This window comes from Oncorhynchus nerka, linkage group LG19 (genome assembly GCF_034236695.1).
Source record: "Oncorhynchus nerka isolate Pitt River linkage group LG19, Oner_Uvic_2.0, whole genome shotgun sequence".
Lineage (NCBI taxonomy): Eukaryota > Metazoa > Chordata > Actinopteri > Salmoniformes > Salmonidae > Oncorhynchus > Oncorhynchus nerka.
The window spans coordinates 712,074-725,034 of NC_088414.1; the positions used below are offsets into that span (position 1 = coordinate 712,074).

Consider the following 12,961-nt stretch of genomic DNA (forward strand, 5'->3'; position numbering starts at 1 on the left):
TGGCCAATAATACAGAGGGTAGTGGTGGTTTACCTACTCGTCGACTAATTTTTACAAGGCACCCCACTCTCTTCCCCCTTTTTCTCCATCTTTTCTTCACGCTAATGACAGGGATTTGGTCCTGGTCTTAAGCAGTATATCCTTTGCGTCAGACTCATTAAAGAAAACATCTTTGTCCAGTTCAAGGTGAGTAATCGCTGTTCTGATGTCCAGAAGCTCTTCTTGCTCATAAGAGACGTAGAAGAAACATTATGTACAAAATAATTCGGAGCCCGTAAAACAGCAGCTATCCCTACCGGCGCCATTATAACAATGGAATAAAGGGCTTCATTCCAAGTGTCCCTTTAAAACTAAAATCTATTGCTGTAAATGCAATTTGGTAAAAGTTGGGGTCTTGTTGCAGCTTAGCCTCAATCTTGCCAGACAGTTGGAATCTCGCAAACTTGCATCAGCTAAATCAAACTGACACAAAAGGCCCAATTCCAACTAGCTACTTATACATTTGAAATAACTGCATAAGCATAATAGGCAATACGGTGACCTTGTCTTCTGATAGGCTAGGTGGAATTTATGTAATATTAAACACCCATCCAATCATTTTATTACCTAGAGGGTAGAGGGAGTTGATTTGAAATTGAGCGTGAGTCTTTTAATTCTGTCTAATCTTTTTTCATTGGTCTGGGTGGACTGCGAGCACTTCTTACCTGTGAGCCAATGAATAATTCTGTCTAATCTTTTTTCATTGGTCTGAGTGGACTGCGAGCACTTCTTACCTGTGAGCCAATGAATAATTCTGTCTAATCTTTTTTCATTGATCTGAGTGGACTGCGAGCACTTCTTACCTGTGAGCCAATTAATAATTCTGTCTAATCTTTTTTCATTGATCTGAGTGGACTGCGAGCACTTCTTACCTGTGAGCCAATGAATAATTCTGTCTAATCTTTTTTCATTGATCTGAGTGGACTGCGAGCACTTCTTACCTGTGGGCCAATGAACACCCTGTATTTGTTGTCAGGGCTGTCTCCTCCAATCAGGAAGGAGTTTGGGCCTATCTGCTGCAGTAGGTAGAGGCGGGCCCTCATGACCTTGTTGACACGGCGACTAGTCTCCTCGGGACTGTAAGGGGAGAATCCATCTGGGGAGGGCACCCGGCGAGGGGGGGTCACCCTGCCACTCTGAAACTACACAACAACAAATCAACAATAACAAAATTACATCAACATTAGATCAAGACAGCCTCAGAGAAAAACTAGTCTTAATCCTCTCCCATTCATAGTTATTGTCTAATAAATAGTCACTTAGGACTTAACAATTCTTCAAACCCAAAGTGAAGAGGGTTAATATCTAATCAGTGGTATATTATTATAAAATGTCTTGCATTCTCATGTTTCTTTAACTCACATCATAGTTCATCGTAGTTCTTTTATTTTTTTAAATCTATATTATTATCACTGCATTCTTGGGAAAGAGCTATGAAGTCAAGGTAAGAATTTCCCTATACTGTTTTACATCTGTTGTATCCCGTGCACGTGGCGAATAAACTTTGAAACTTGAAACTATATGTCTATGCATTCTCAAATACTATGAAGTACACTTAAACACATAGCTGATGTTCTCATATGTGTGTGTATGCATGCTACGTATGTGTGTGTGTGTGGCTACTCACTGGCACGGGCGAGGCCCTCTTCCTGTGCACCCCTGGGGACTCAGGCTTCCCGCAGGCCCTGCCAGAGGAAGAGGAGGAGGAGGAAGAGGGGTGTCCAGGGGAGGGGCTGCGGAGGCCACCGATCTGCTGGGGGGAAGCGTTGGTGAGCGTGTTGGATTCATCCTCGGCCCCCTTGCAACCTGCTTCGCTCCCGTCTGGTCGCAGGGGGACGGGCTTCACCACCTGAGGGGGAGGGAGGGAGAGAGAGGGGGAGTGGGATGTCAGTATGTGGTTTGGGGTTAGGCCAAATGAGGGCCAAATGACAGATTTCCATTACAGTGGCTAAATGCAAAATCTGGTCAAAACCCTATTCCCTAGCCACTCCTGTAGATCTTAGAGAATTGGCAAGGTGGAAGCATTATGGTGACATTCCACCCAGCCAATCTGAAGGCAAGATGTAGCTATATTACCATAATACTTACCATGAGGATACCATATATTAGGGACACCTTCCCAATATTGAGTTGGTCGGTGCATGGACACTACACGGTGTCAAACGCGTTCCACATGTTGACTTCAATGCTTCCCACAGTTGTGTCAAGTTGGCTGGATGGCCTTTGGGTGGTGGACCATTCTTGATACACAAGGGAAACTGTTGAGCGTGAAAAACCCAGCAGCGTTGCAGTTCTTGAGACAAAGCAGTGTGGCTGATACTGACTACCATACCCCGTTCAAAGGCAATTAAATATATATTTTGTCTTGCCCATTCTACCTCTGAATGGCACACAGGGGCCAGACTAGAGGTCAATTTAGAAGTCAGCATCTGTGTCTGCTGTGAAAGACTGTGTCACGCCCTGGTCTTAGTATTCTGTGTTTTCTTTATTATTTTGGTCAGGCCAGGTTGTGACGTGGGTTTATTTATGTGGTGTGTTTTGTCTTGGGGTTTTTGTTGGTATTGGGATTGTGGCTTAATGGGGTGTTCTAGCATAGTCTATGGCTGTCTAGAGTGGTTCTCAATCAGAGGCAGGTGTTTATCGTTGTCTCTGATTGGGAACCATATTTAGGCAGCCATATTCTTTGAGTGTTTCGTGGGTGATTGTTCCTGTCTCTGTGTTAGTTTGCACCAGCATAGGCTGTTTTGGTTTTCATGGTACGTTTATTGTTTTTGTATTGTTCGTGTTTATTCAGTTATTAAACATGTATCAAAATTACCACGCTGCATTTTGGTCCGACTCTCCTTCACCACAAGAAAACCGTGACAGACTGGCTGCAATTTAATAGTGCAATTTCCAGAGTTGGAAAATGTCCAATGTCTGCTAGATTTCACTTAGTCATGAAAAAAAATCCTTATTTCAAAGCAAAAACCGTATCATATCAGTCTTTAGTAGAGTAGGGAATATTTGATAGTCGCTTGTATGTCACGCCCTGACTATAGTTTGCTTTGTATGTTTTGTTTGGTCAGGGTGTGATCTGAGTGGGCATTCTATGTTGTATGTCTAGTTTGTCTGTTTCTGTGTTTGACCTGATATGGTTCTCAATCAGAGGCAGGTGTTAGTCGTTGTCTCTGATTGGGAACCATATTTAGGTAGCCTGTTTTGTCATCGTGGGTGATTGTCTGTTACGTTGCATGTTTGCATTATGTTTCATTAGCAGTCACGTTAGTTTGTTCAGTTTACTTCGTGTTTTTCGTCATCCATTAAACAATGCATTGACACCATGCTGCGCTTTGGTCCGTTTCTTACGACGATCGTGACATTGTATCTATAATGAAAAAAACATGACGAGAAAAATAACCTCAGTCTAATGGTGACACCTCATTGCTCATTTACAAAAGGCATTGCTATGCAGACGACACACAATTAATCTTCTCCTTTCCCCCTTCTGATGACCAGGTGGCGAATCGCATCTCTGCATGTCTGGCAGACATATCAGTGTGGATGACGGATCACCACCTCAAGCTGAACCTCGGCAAGACGGAGCTGCTCTTCCTCCCGGGGAAGGACTGCCCGTTCCATGATCTCGCCATCACGGTTGACAACTCCACTGTGTCCTCCTCCCAGAGCGCTAAGAACCTTGGCGTGATCCTGGACAACACCCTGTCGTTCTCAACTAACATCAAGGCGGTGGCCCGTTCCTGTAGGTTCATGCTCTACAACATCCGCAGAGTACGACCCTGCCTCACACAGGAAGCGGCGCAGGTCCTAATCCAGGCACTTGTCATCTCCCGTCTGGATTACTGCAACTCGCTGTTGGCTGGGCTCCCTGCCTGTGCCATTAAACCCCTACAACTCATCCAGAACGCCGCAGCCCGTCTGGTGTTCAACCTTCCCAAGTTCTCTCACGTCACCCCGCTCCTCCGCTCTCTCCACTGGCTTCCAGTTGAAGCTCGCATCCGCTACAAGACCATGGTGCTTGCCTACGGAGCTGTGAGGGGAACGGCACCTCAGTACCTCCAGGCTCTGATCAGGCCCTACACCCAAACAAGGGCACTGCGTTCATCCACCTCTGGCCTGCTCGCCTCCCTACCACTGAGGAAGTACAGTTCCTGCTCAGCCCAGTCAAAACTGTTCGCTGCTCTGGCCCCCCAATGGTGGAACAAACGCCAGGACAGCGGAGTCAATCACCACCTTCCGGAGACACCTGAAACCCCAACTCTTTAAGGAATACCTAGGATAGGATGAAGTAATCCCTCTCACCCCCCCTTAAAAGATTTAGATGCACTACTGTTCCACTGGATGTCATAAGGTGAATGCACCAATTTGTAAGTCGCTCTGGATAAGAGCGTCTGCTAAATGACTTAAATGTAAATGTTAAATGTTGAGTGTGACACAGTAAGCAAAGCACATATGTACTGTATGTGGTGTTCTGTGATGTTTGTGTGTATCTGTTTGTATACTTCATGTGTGTAACATTCCTGCATGTGAGTGTATATTTATATGGACATAAGTTTATGCATAAGGATTAATATGTTAATGTGCGGAAATATGAGGGCTTACATTTATATGCCTTTGGACGTAGATATTTATACAGTGGGGCAAAAAAGTGTATAGTCAGCCACCAATTGTGCAAGTTCTCCCACTTAAAAAGATGAGAGGCCTGTAATTTTCATCGGTACACTTCAACTATGACAGACAAAATTAGAAAAAAAAATCCAGATGAATTTATTTGCAAATTATGGTGGAAAATAAGTATTTGGTCAATAACAAAAGTTTATATCAATACTTTGTTATATACCCTTTGTTGGCAATGACAGAGGTCAAATGTTTTCTGTAAGTCTTCACAAGGTTTTCACACACTGTTGCTGGTATAATTACATTTAGAGGATTGGAGGACTCTAAATGAATATCCTAAGGGGCATTTTCCATTAGGATCTGCGAGAATATCTAAGGGACTTTTATATATTTATTAATAATGCTTTGTTTAAAAAACAATATTTTGGAGATTTTGTTTTCATTTAACCTAGAGTGAGCACGAAAAAGGCAATTCTTGAACATGGGGTGAGACATTCTCACTAATTTGTAAATAAAGCCAGCTTGTTATTTAGAAATATTTATTTCTGGAGAAACCTAACTTGATTATTTAGAAGACATGACTTGCTTATATTCATGAAGACGATAAGCGATTGGCAAAGGCAATCTGTAATCTGCTGGCATCACAGCACAACGTCAACATCGCTCTAATTACAGACAGAAGACAGTTGAAGTAAACTTGTGTGGACTTATGGACAGGCTCGGTAAGAAATGGCTTTATTTACAAATTAGTTAACCTAGAGTGAGTGAGAAAAAGGCCATTTTTGAACATGGGGTGAGACATTCTCACTAATTTGTAAATAAAGCCAGTTTGTTATTTAGAAATATTTATTTCTGGAGAAACCTAACTTGATTATTTAGCAGACATGACTTGCTTAAATTCAGTTAACACATATCTTAAGAATATCATGGAATATTTTTACATTTTCGTTTCTCCATGCTTGTCTCAGAGCAGCGCGGAACGGTGCTGAAATACTTCCACAGTGGGGAGGCTATGTATTCTGTGCCCACTCGTGGTATCTCTCTTCGGTTATACACTCTTGGAATAGCAGAACGGTCCAGCCCTTGCTGTGCCTGGTGAGCAGTTGGTTAAGTTCTATTGTCAGAAGAGGAATGGAAATGTCAGGGTGAACCGAAGACCTGACGAACCCGCCACATATGTTGACTCTGCCTGTCGGAGGTGGAGTTCTTGAGCTCACAGTAGCGCCTGGCATGGATTTTGACTCCATCTCGTTCCTCGCCCTTTTCAACGCGTGAGTTAGTCAATGATTCCAATGATTTTTCTGACAAACAAAAAAACTTTACACCCTGCTGCGTTATGCGTTATGCTGCCACCCCCGTGCTTCACGGTTGGGATGGTGTTTTTCGGCTTGCAAGCCTCCCCCTTTTTCCTCCAAACATAATGATGGTCATTACGGCCAAATAGTTCTATTTTTGTTTCATCTGGCCAGAGGACATTTCTCCAAAAAGTACAAGCTTTGTCCCCATGTGCAGTTGCAAACCGTAGTCTGGAATTTTTATGGCGGTTTGGAGCAGTGGCTTCTTCCTTGCTAAGCGTCCTTTCATCTTATGTTGATATAGGACTCGTTTTAGTGTGGATATAGATACTTTTGTTTCCTGTTTCCTCCAGCATCTTCCTTTGCTGTTGTATGACAGCTGCGTGATTTCTTTAGATTTTCCCATGATGTCAAGCAAAGAGGCACTGAATTGGAAGGAAGGCCTTGAAATACATCCACGGGTACACCTCCAATTGACTCAAATGATGTCAATTAGCCTATCAGAAGCCATGACATCATTTTCTGAGGCACAGTCAACTTAGTGTATGTAAACTTCTGACCAGTGGAATTGTGATACAGTGAATTATAAGTAAAATAATGTCTGTAAACAATTGTTGGAAAAAGTACTTGTGTCATGCAAAGTAGATGTCCTAACCGACTTGCCAAAACTATAGTTTGTTAACCAGAAAATTGTGGAGTGATTGAAAAATGAATTTGATTGACTCCAACTTAAGTGTATGTTATCTTCCGAATTCATCTGTAGCTAGCTAGCTAGCTAAGCAAACAACATGTGTCATTTAGCTTGCTTCATTAGAGATTAAGCTTATGGAAAGAGCTTGACGTTGGCAATTCCTCGTCCTGATAAAGTTGTCAGTCGGACTTCTGCCATAGATGACAAGCAAATTCAAAGTATGTGTGACCGACCGCCTCGATTCGGTCTTATGTAGCAAAATTTGAAGTTGTGTTTTTTACATTGGATAAAAGTAGATAGTGTATATAGTGTCACACACTACAGGGAAGGAACAATGGAAACAATGGAAAGTAATTCTGCTTTGAAAGTTGATAAATTTGAAATCTCACTTTTAAGAAAATGGCCCTTGAATGTTTCGTTGCACCTACCAGAGAGCACCTCTTTGTCGACACCCATTCTGGATAATTCACACCCTGTTAAGCTTTAACCCCACCCATCTCTTTAAGGATTCACATGTCAGGCCATGTAATAACAACCAAATATTTCAATACTAAAGGCAAACTAAACTAAAGTGTGGGTAAAATAAATCAGCCAAGACCTCAGAAAAACATTGTAGACCTCCACAAACCTGGTTCATCCTTGGGAGCAATTTCCAAACGCCTGAAGATACCACGTTCATCTGTACAAACAATAGTATGCAGGTATAAACACCATGGGACCACACAGCCGCCATACCGCTCAGGAAGGAGACGTGTTCTGTCTCCTAGAGATGAAAGTACTATGGTGCGAAAAGTGCAAATTAATCCCAGAACAAGAGCAAAGGACCTTGTGAAGATGCTGGAGGAAATAGGTACAAAAATATCTATATCCACAGTAAAACGAGTCTTCTATCGACATAACCTGAAAGGTCGCTCAGCAAGGAAGAAGCCACTGCTCCAAAACTGCCATACAAAAGCCAGACTACGGTTTGCAACTGCACATGGGGACAAAGATCATACTTTTTGGAGAAATTACCTCTGGTCTGATAAAACAAAAATAGAACTGTTTGGCCATAATGACCATCGTTATGTTTGGAGGAAAAAGGGGGAGGCTTGCAAGCTGAAGAACACCATCCCAACCGTGAAGCACGGGGGTTGCAGCATCATGTTGTGGGGGTGCTTTGCTGCAGGAGGGACTGGTGAACTTCATAAAATAGATGGCATCATGAGGGAGGAGAGTTAGGTGGATATATTGAAGCAACATCTCAAGACATCAGTCAGGAAGTTAAAGCTTGGTCGCAAATGGGTCTTCCAAATGGACAATGACCCCAAGCATACTTCCAAAGTTGTGGCAAAATGGCTTAAGGACAATAAAGTCAAGGTATTGGAGTGGCCATCACAAAGCTGTGATCTCAATCCCATCGAAAATTGGTGGGCAGAACTGAAAAAATGTGTGAGATCAAGGAGGCCAAGAAACCTAACTCAGTTACACCAGTTCTGTCAGGAGGAATGGGCCAAAATTCACCCAACTTATTGTGGGAAGCTTGTGGAAGGCTACCCAAAACCTTTGACCCAAGTTAAACAATTTAAAGGCAATGCTACCAAATACTATTTGAGTGTATGGTAACTTCTCACCCACTGGGAATGTGATGAAAGAAATAAAAGCTGAAATAAATCATTCTCTCTACTATTATTCTGACATTTCACATTCTTAAAATAAAGTGGTGAGCCTAACTGACCTAAAACAGGGAATTTTTACTAGGGTTAAATGTCAGTAATTGTGAAAAACTGAGTTTAAATGTATTTGTCTAAGGTGTATGTAAACTTCCGACTGTACATGCTACGTTCACTTACAGTTGAAGTCTGTACCCCTCCGTTTGACGCCGGCAGTGCACCGGCTAATTCCGTCCAAGCCCTCCTTGACTCCAAGCGCCTGGGTGGTCACATCCACTACCTGGTGGATTGGGAGGGGTACGGACCCGAAGAACGGTCCTGGGTCCCTTCCCAGGACATCCTCGACCTAGCCATAATCCTGTTTTTCCACCGAAGCCACCCAGCTCCACGCCCCCTGCTCAGCTTTCCACTGGTCAGAAGTTTACATACACTAAGTTGAATGTGCCTTTAAACAGCTTGGAAAATTTCATGGCTTCTGATAGGTTATTCGGGATCATCTGTTCACCTACTCTGTGTCTCACAGAAATCTCATATTTGGACTCATCAGACCAAAGGATAGATTTACACTGTGTGTTTCTTGGCCCAAGCAAGTCTCTTCTTCTTATAGGTGTCATTTACTAGTGGTTTCTTTACTAGTGGTTTCTCTGCAGCAATTTGACCATAAAGGCCTGATTCACTGTCTCCTCTAAACAGTTGATGTTGAGATGTGTCTATTACCTGAACTTTGTGAAGTATTTATTTCGGCTGCAATTTCTGAGGTAGGTAACTCTAACGAACTTATCCTCTGCAGCAGAGGTAACTCTAGGTCTTCCTTTCCTGTGGCGGTACTCATGAGAGCTAGTTTCATCATAGCGCTTTAGGGTTATTGCGGCTGCAATAACAGCCACACCACATCATGTCTTAAAGTGATTCTAATCGACAGGGCTGTAGTGGAGCAGGTTGAGGGCTTCAAGTTCCTTGGTGTCCACATCAACAACAAACTAGAATGGTCCAAACACACCAAGACAGTCGTGAAGAGGGCACGACAAAGCCTATTCCCCCTCAGGCAACTAAAAAGATTTGGCATGGGACCTCAAAAGGTTCTACAGCTGCAACATCGAGAGCATCCTTACTGGTTGCATCACTGCCTGGTACGGCAATTGCTCGGCCTCTGACCACAAGGCACTACAGAGGGTAGTGTATACGGCCCAGTGCATCACTGGGGCTAAGCTGCCTGCCATCCAGGACCTCTACACCAGGCGGTGTCAGAGGAAGGCCCTAAAAACTGTCAAAGATCCCAGCCACCAGTCATAGACTGTTGTCTCTACTACCGCATGGCAAGCGGTACCGGAGTGCTAAGTCTAGGACAAAAAGGCTTCTCAACAGTGTTTACCCCCAAGCCATAAGACTCCTGAACAGGTAATAAAATGGCTACCCTGACTATTTGCATTGTGTGTGTGTCCCCCCCCAACCCCTCTTTTACGCTGATGCTACTCTCTGATTATCATACATGCACAGTCACTTTAACTATACATTCATGTACATACTACCTCAATTGGACCGACCAACCAGTGCCGACCAACCGCACATTGGCTAACCGGGCTATCTGCATTGTGTCCCGCCTCCCACCAACACCTCTCTTACGCTACTGCTACTCTCTGTTCATACTACCTCAATCAGCCTGACTAACTGGTGTCTGTATGTAGCCTCGCTACTTTTATAGCCTCGCTACAGTATATAGCCTGTTTTTTTTTACTGTTGTTTTATTTCTTTACTTACCTATTGTTCACATAATACCTTTTTTGCACTAGTGGTTAGAGCCTGTAAATAGGGCTATCTTGTGTATACCAACCCTACCTTGTCACAACACAATTGATTGGCTCAAACGCATTAACCCAGACCAAGGCTCCACAGTCTTTCTCTCTCTCCTCGATAGACATTCGATAGAGGCAGTTGGGAACTCGCTAGTGAGTGTTGCAACTGAGGACAGAAGATTGTTACACGCTATGTGCTTTAGCACTCTGCGGTCCCGTTCTGTGAGCTTTTGTGGCCTACCACTTCGCGGCTGAGCTGTTGTTGCTCCTAGACGTTTCCACGTCACTATAACAGCACTTACAGTTGAACAGGGCAGCTCTAGAAGGGCAGAAATGTGACAAACTGACTTGTTGAAAAGGTGGCATCCTATGACTGTGCCACGTTAAAAGTCCCTGAACTCTTCAGAAAGAACATTTTACTGCCAATGCTTGTCTATGGAGATTGCATGGCTGTGTGCTCAATTTTATCCACCAGTCTGCGACAGGTGTGGCTGAAATAGCCAAATCTACTAATTTAATATATATATATATATTTTTCTCTTTAAAATCTCAAACCTAGACAAATATCTTATTCCCCAAACAATTGTGGGGACTCCCATCACCTCAAAAAAAAAACATTTTGGGGGGGTCTGCTGTATCTCGGGCTCTGCAGTAGTCACATTGTTTCCTTTCTAACAGTACTAAGCATGTGTTAGTAGGAATTATAGTTTTAAAACCAACATTTATTTCATGAGAGTAGTATACAATAGTATGCGTCGTTTAGAAAATACCACCAGAGGGGGTCAGAGTTTAACAGCTTACAAACATACAGTGCATATAAATTCTTCAGATTCATTATTTTACACAATATCTTATCACAGCCCCGGCAAACTCTGTTTGGTCTATGCGTTTGAGCCAATCAGTTGTTTTGTGACAAGGTAGGGGTGGTATACATGATTCCATATGTGTTATTTCATAAGACTCCTGAACATCTAATCAAATGGCTACCCAGTCTTTTGCATTGCCCCCCACACTGCTGCTAGCCACTTTAATAACTCTAACTACATGTACATAATTACCTCAATTACATCAACACCGGTGCCCCTGCATATTAACACATTGACTCTGTACTGGTACCCCCTGTAATATAGCCCCACTATTGTTATTTACTGCTTCTCTTTAATTCTTTGCTATTCTTATCTCTAACTTTTTGTTGTTGTATTTTCTTAAAACTGCGTTGTTGGTTAAGGGCTTGTAAGTAAACATTTCACTGTAAGGTTGTATTCGGCGCATGTGACAAATACAATTTGATTTGATTTAACTTCTTTGGGATAGGGGGCAGCATTTTCACTTTTGGATGAATAGCATGCCCAGAGTGAAATGCCTCCTACTATGTCCCAGATGCTAATATATGCATATTATTATTAGTATTGGATAGAAAACACTCGGACGTTTCTAAAACTGTTTGAATGATGTCTGTGAGTATAACTCATATTGCAGGCAAAAACCTGAGACAAAATCCAAACAGGAAGTGGGAAATCTGAGGTTTGTAGTTTTTGAACTCAGCCCCTATCGAATTCACAGGGGGATATGGGTTATGTCGCACTTCCTAAGGCTTCCAGCGGCATTGTACAACACCGATTATGTCAGATGGGTATTGCGTCTGCTATACAGATATAGGGTTACATAAGGAGGCCAACTAGATGTCATCCGTCTTTAGAACGTTGTTTCAGGCTTCTCATGTGAAGGGGGGCCGGATGGGAGCTGTTTGAAAAAGGGGTCTGCCAGCAGCCTCGTTCTCAGTCACGCGCATTTCACATGAGAGGTATCTCTCATTCCATTGCTTTTATGATTTGATTTGATTAGATTTTCTACAGACAATGGAATTCTCCAGTTAGAACATTATTTAACATTTATGATAAAAACATCGTTAAAGATTGATTCTATACTTAGTTTGACAAGTTTCTTCGACCTGTAATATAACTTTTTGTCCGACTGGACCTGAACGAGCTTTTGGATTTGTTCACCAAACGCCCTAACAAAAGAAGCTATTTGGACATAAATGGACATAAATTATGGACATTATCGAACAAAACAAACATTTATTGTGGAACTGCGATTCCTGGGAGTGCATTCTGATAAAGATCATCAAAGGTAAGTGAATATTTATAATGCTATTTATGACTAATGTTGACTGCGCAACATGGCAGATATTTATTTTGGTTGGTTTGGGCTCTGAGCTCCGTTCTCAGATTACGCTTTTTCCGTAAAGTTAAAAAAAAAATCTGACACAGCGGTTGCATTAACCTCTTACTCCTACCCGACACGCAGGCGTCCCATCTAGACATCTGGAAATGCAAATGTGCTACGCTAAATGCTAATAGCACTCGTTAAAACTCAAACGTTCATTAAAACATTTACATTTACATTTAAGTCATTTAGCAGACGCTCTTATCCAGAGCGACTTACAAATTGGTGCTTTCACCTTATGACATCCAGTGGAACAGCCACTTTACAATAGTGCATCTAGGTCTTTTAAGGGGGGTGGGGGGGGTGAGAAGGATTACTTTATCCTATCCTAGGTATTCCTTAAAGAGGTGGGGTTTCAGGTGTCTCCGGAAGGTGGTGATTGACTCCGCTGTCCTGGCGTCGTGAGGGAGTTTGTTCCACCATTGGGGGGCCAGAGCAGCGAACAGTTTTGACTGGGCTGAGCGGGAACTGTACTTCCTCAGTGGTAGGGAGGCGAGCAGGCCAGAGGTGGATGAACGCAGTGCCCTTGTTTGGGTGTAGGGCCTGATCAGAGCCTGGAGGTACTGAGGTGCCGTTCCCCTCACAGCTCCGTAGGCAAGCACCATGGTCTTGTAGCGGATGCGAGCTTCAACTGGAAGCCAGTGG

The 12,961-nt window shown here is 43.0% G+C and overlaps 1 protein-coding gene across 1 annotated transcript in view; it reads right to left on the reverse strand.

Moving 5' to 3' along the window:
- The window catches only part of LOC115147124 (mitogen-activated protein kinase kinase kinase 1-like), a 191,321-nt gene that overhangs the window by 93,869 nt on the left and 84,491 nt on the right, over positions 1-12,961 (reverse strand). The window contains 2 exon segments of the mRNA XM_065004604.1: positions 981-1,181; positions 1,667-1,888. Of these exon segments, the coding sequence (XP_064860676.1) occupies positions 981-1,181; positions 1,667-1,888 (423 nt within the window).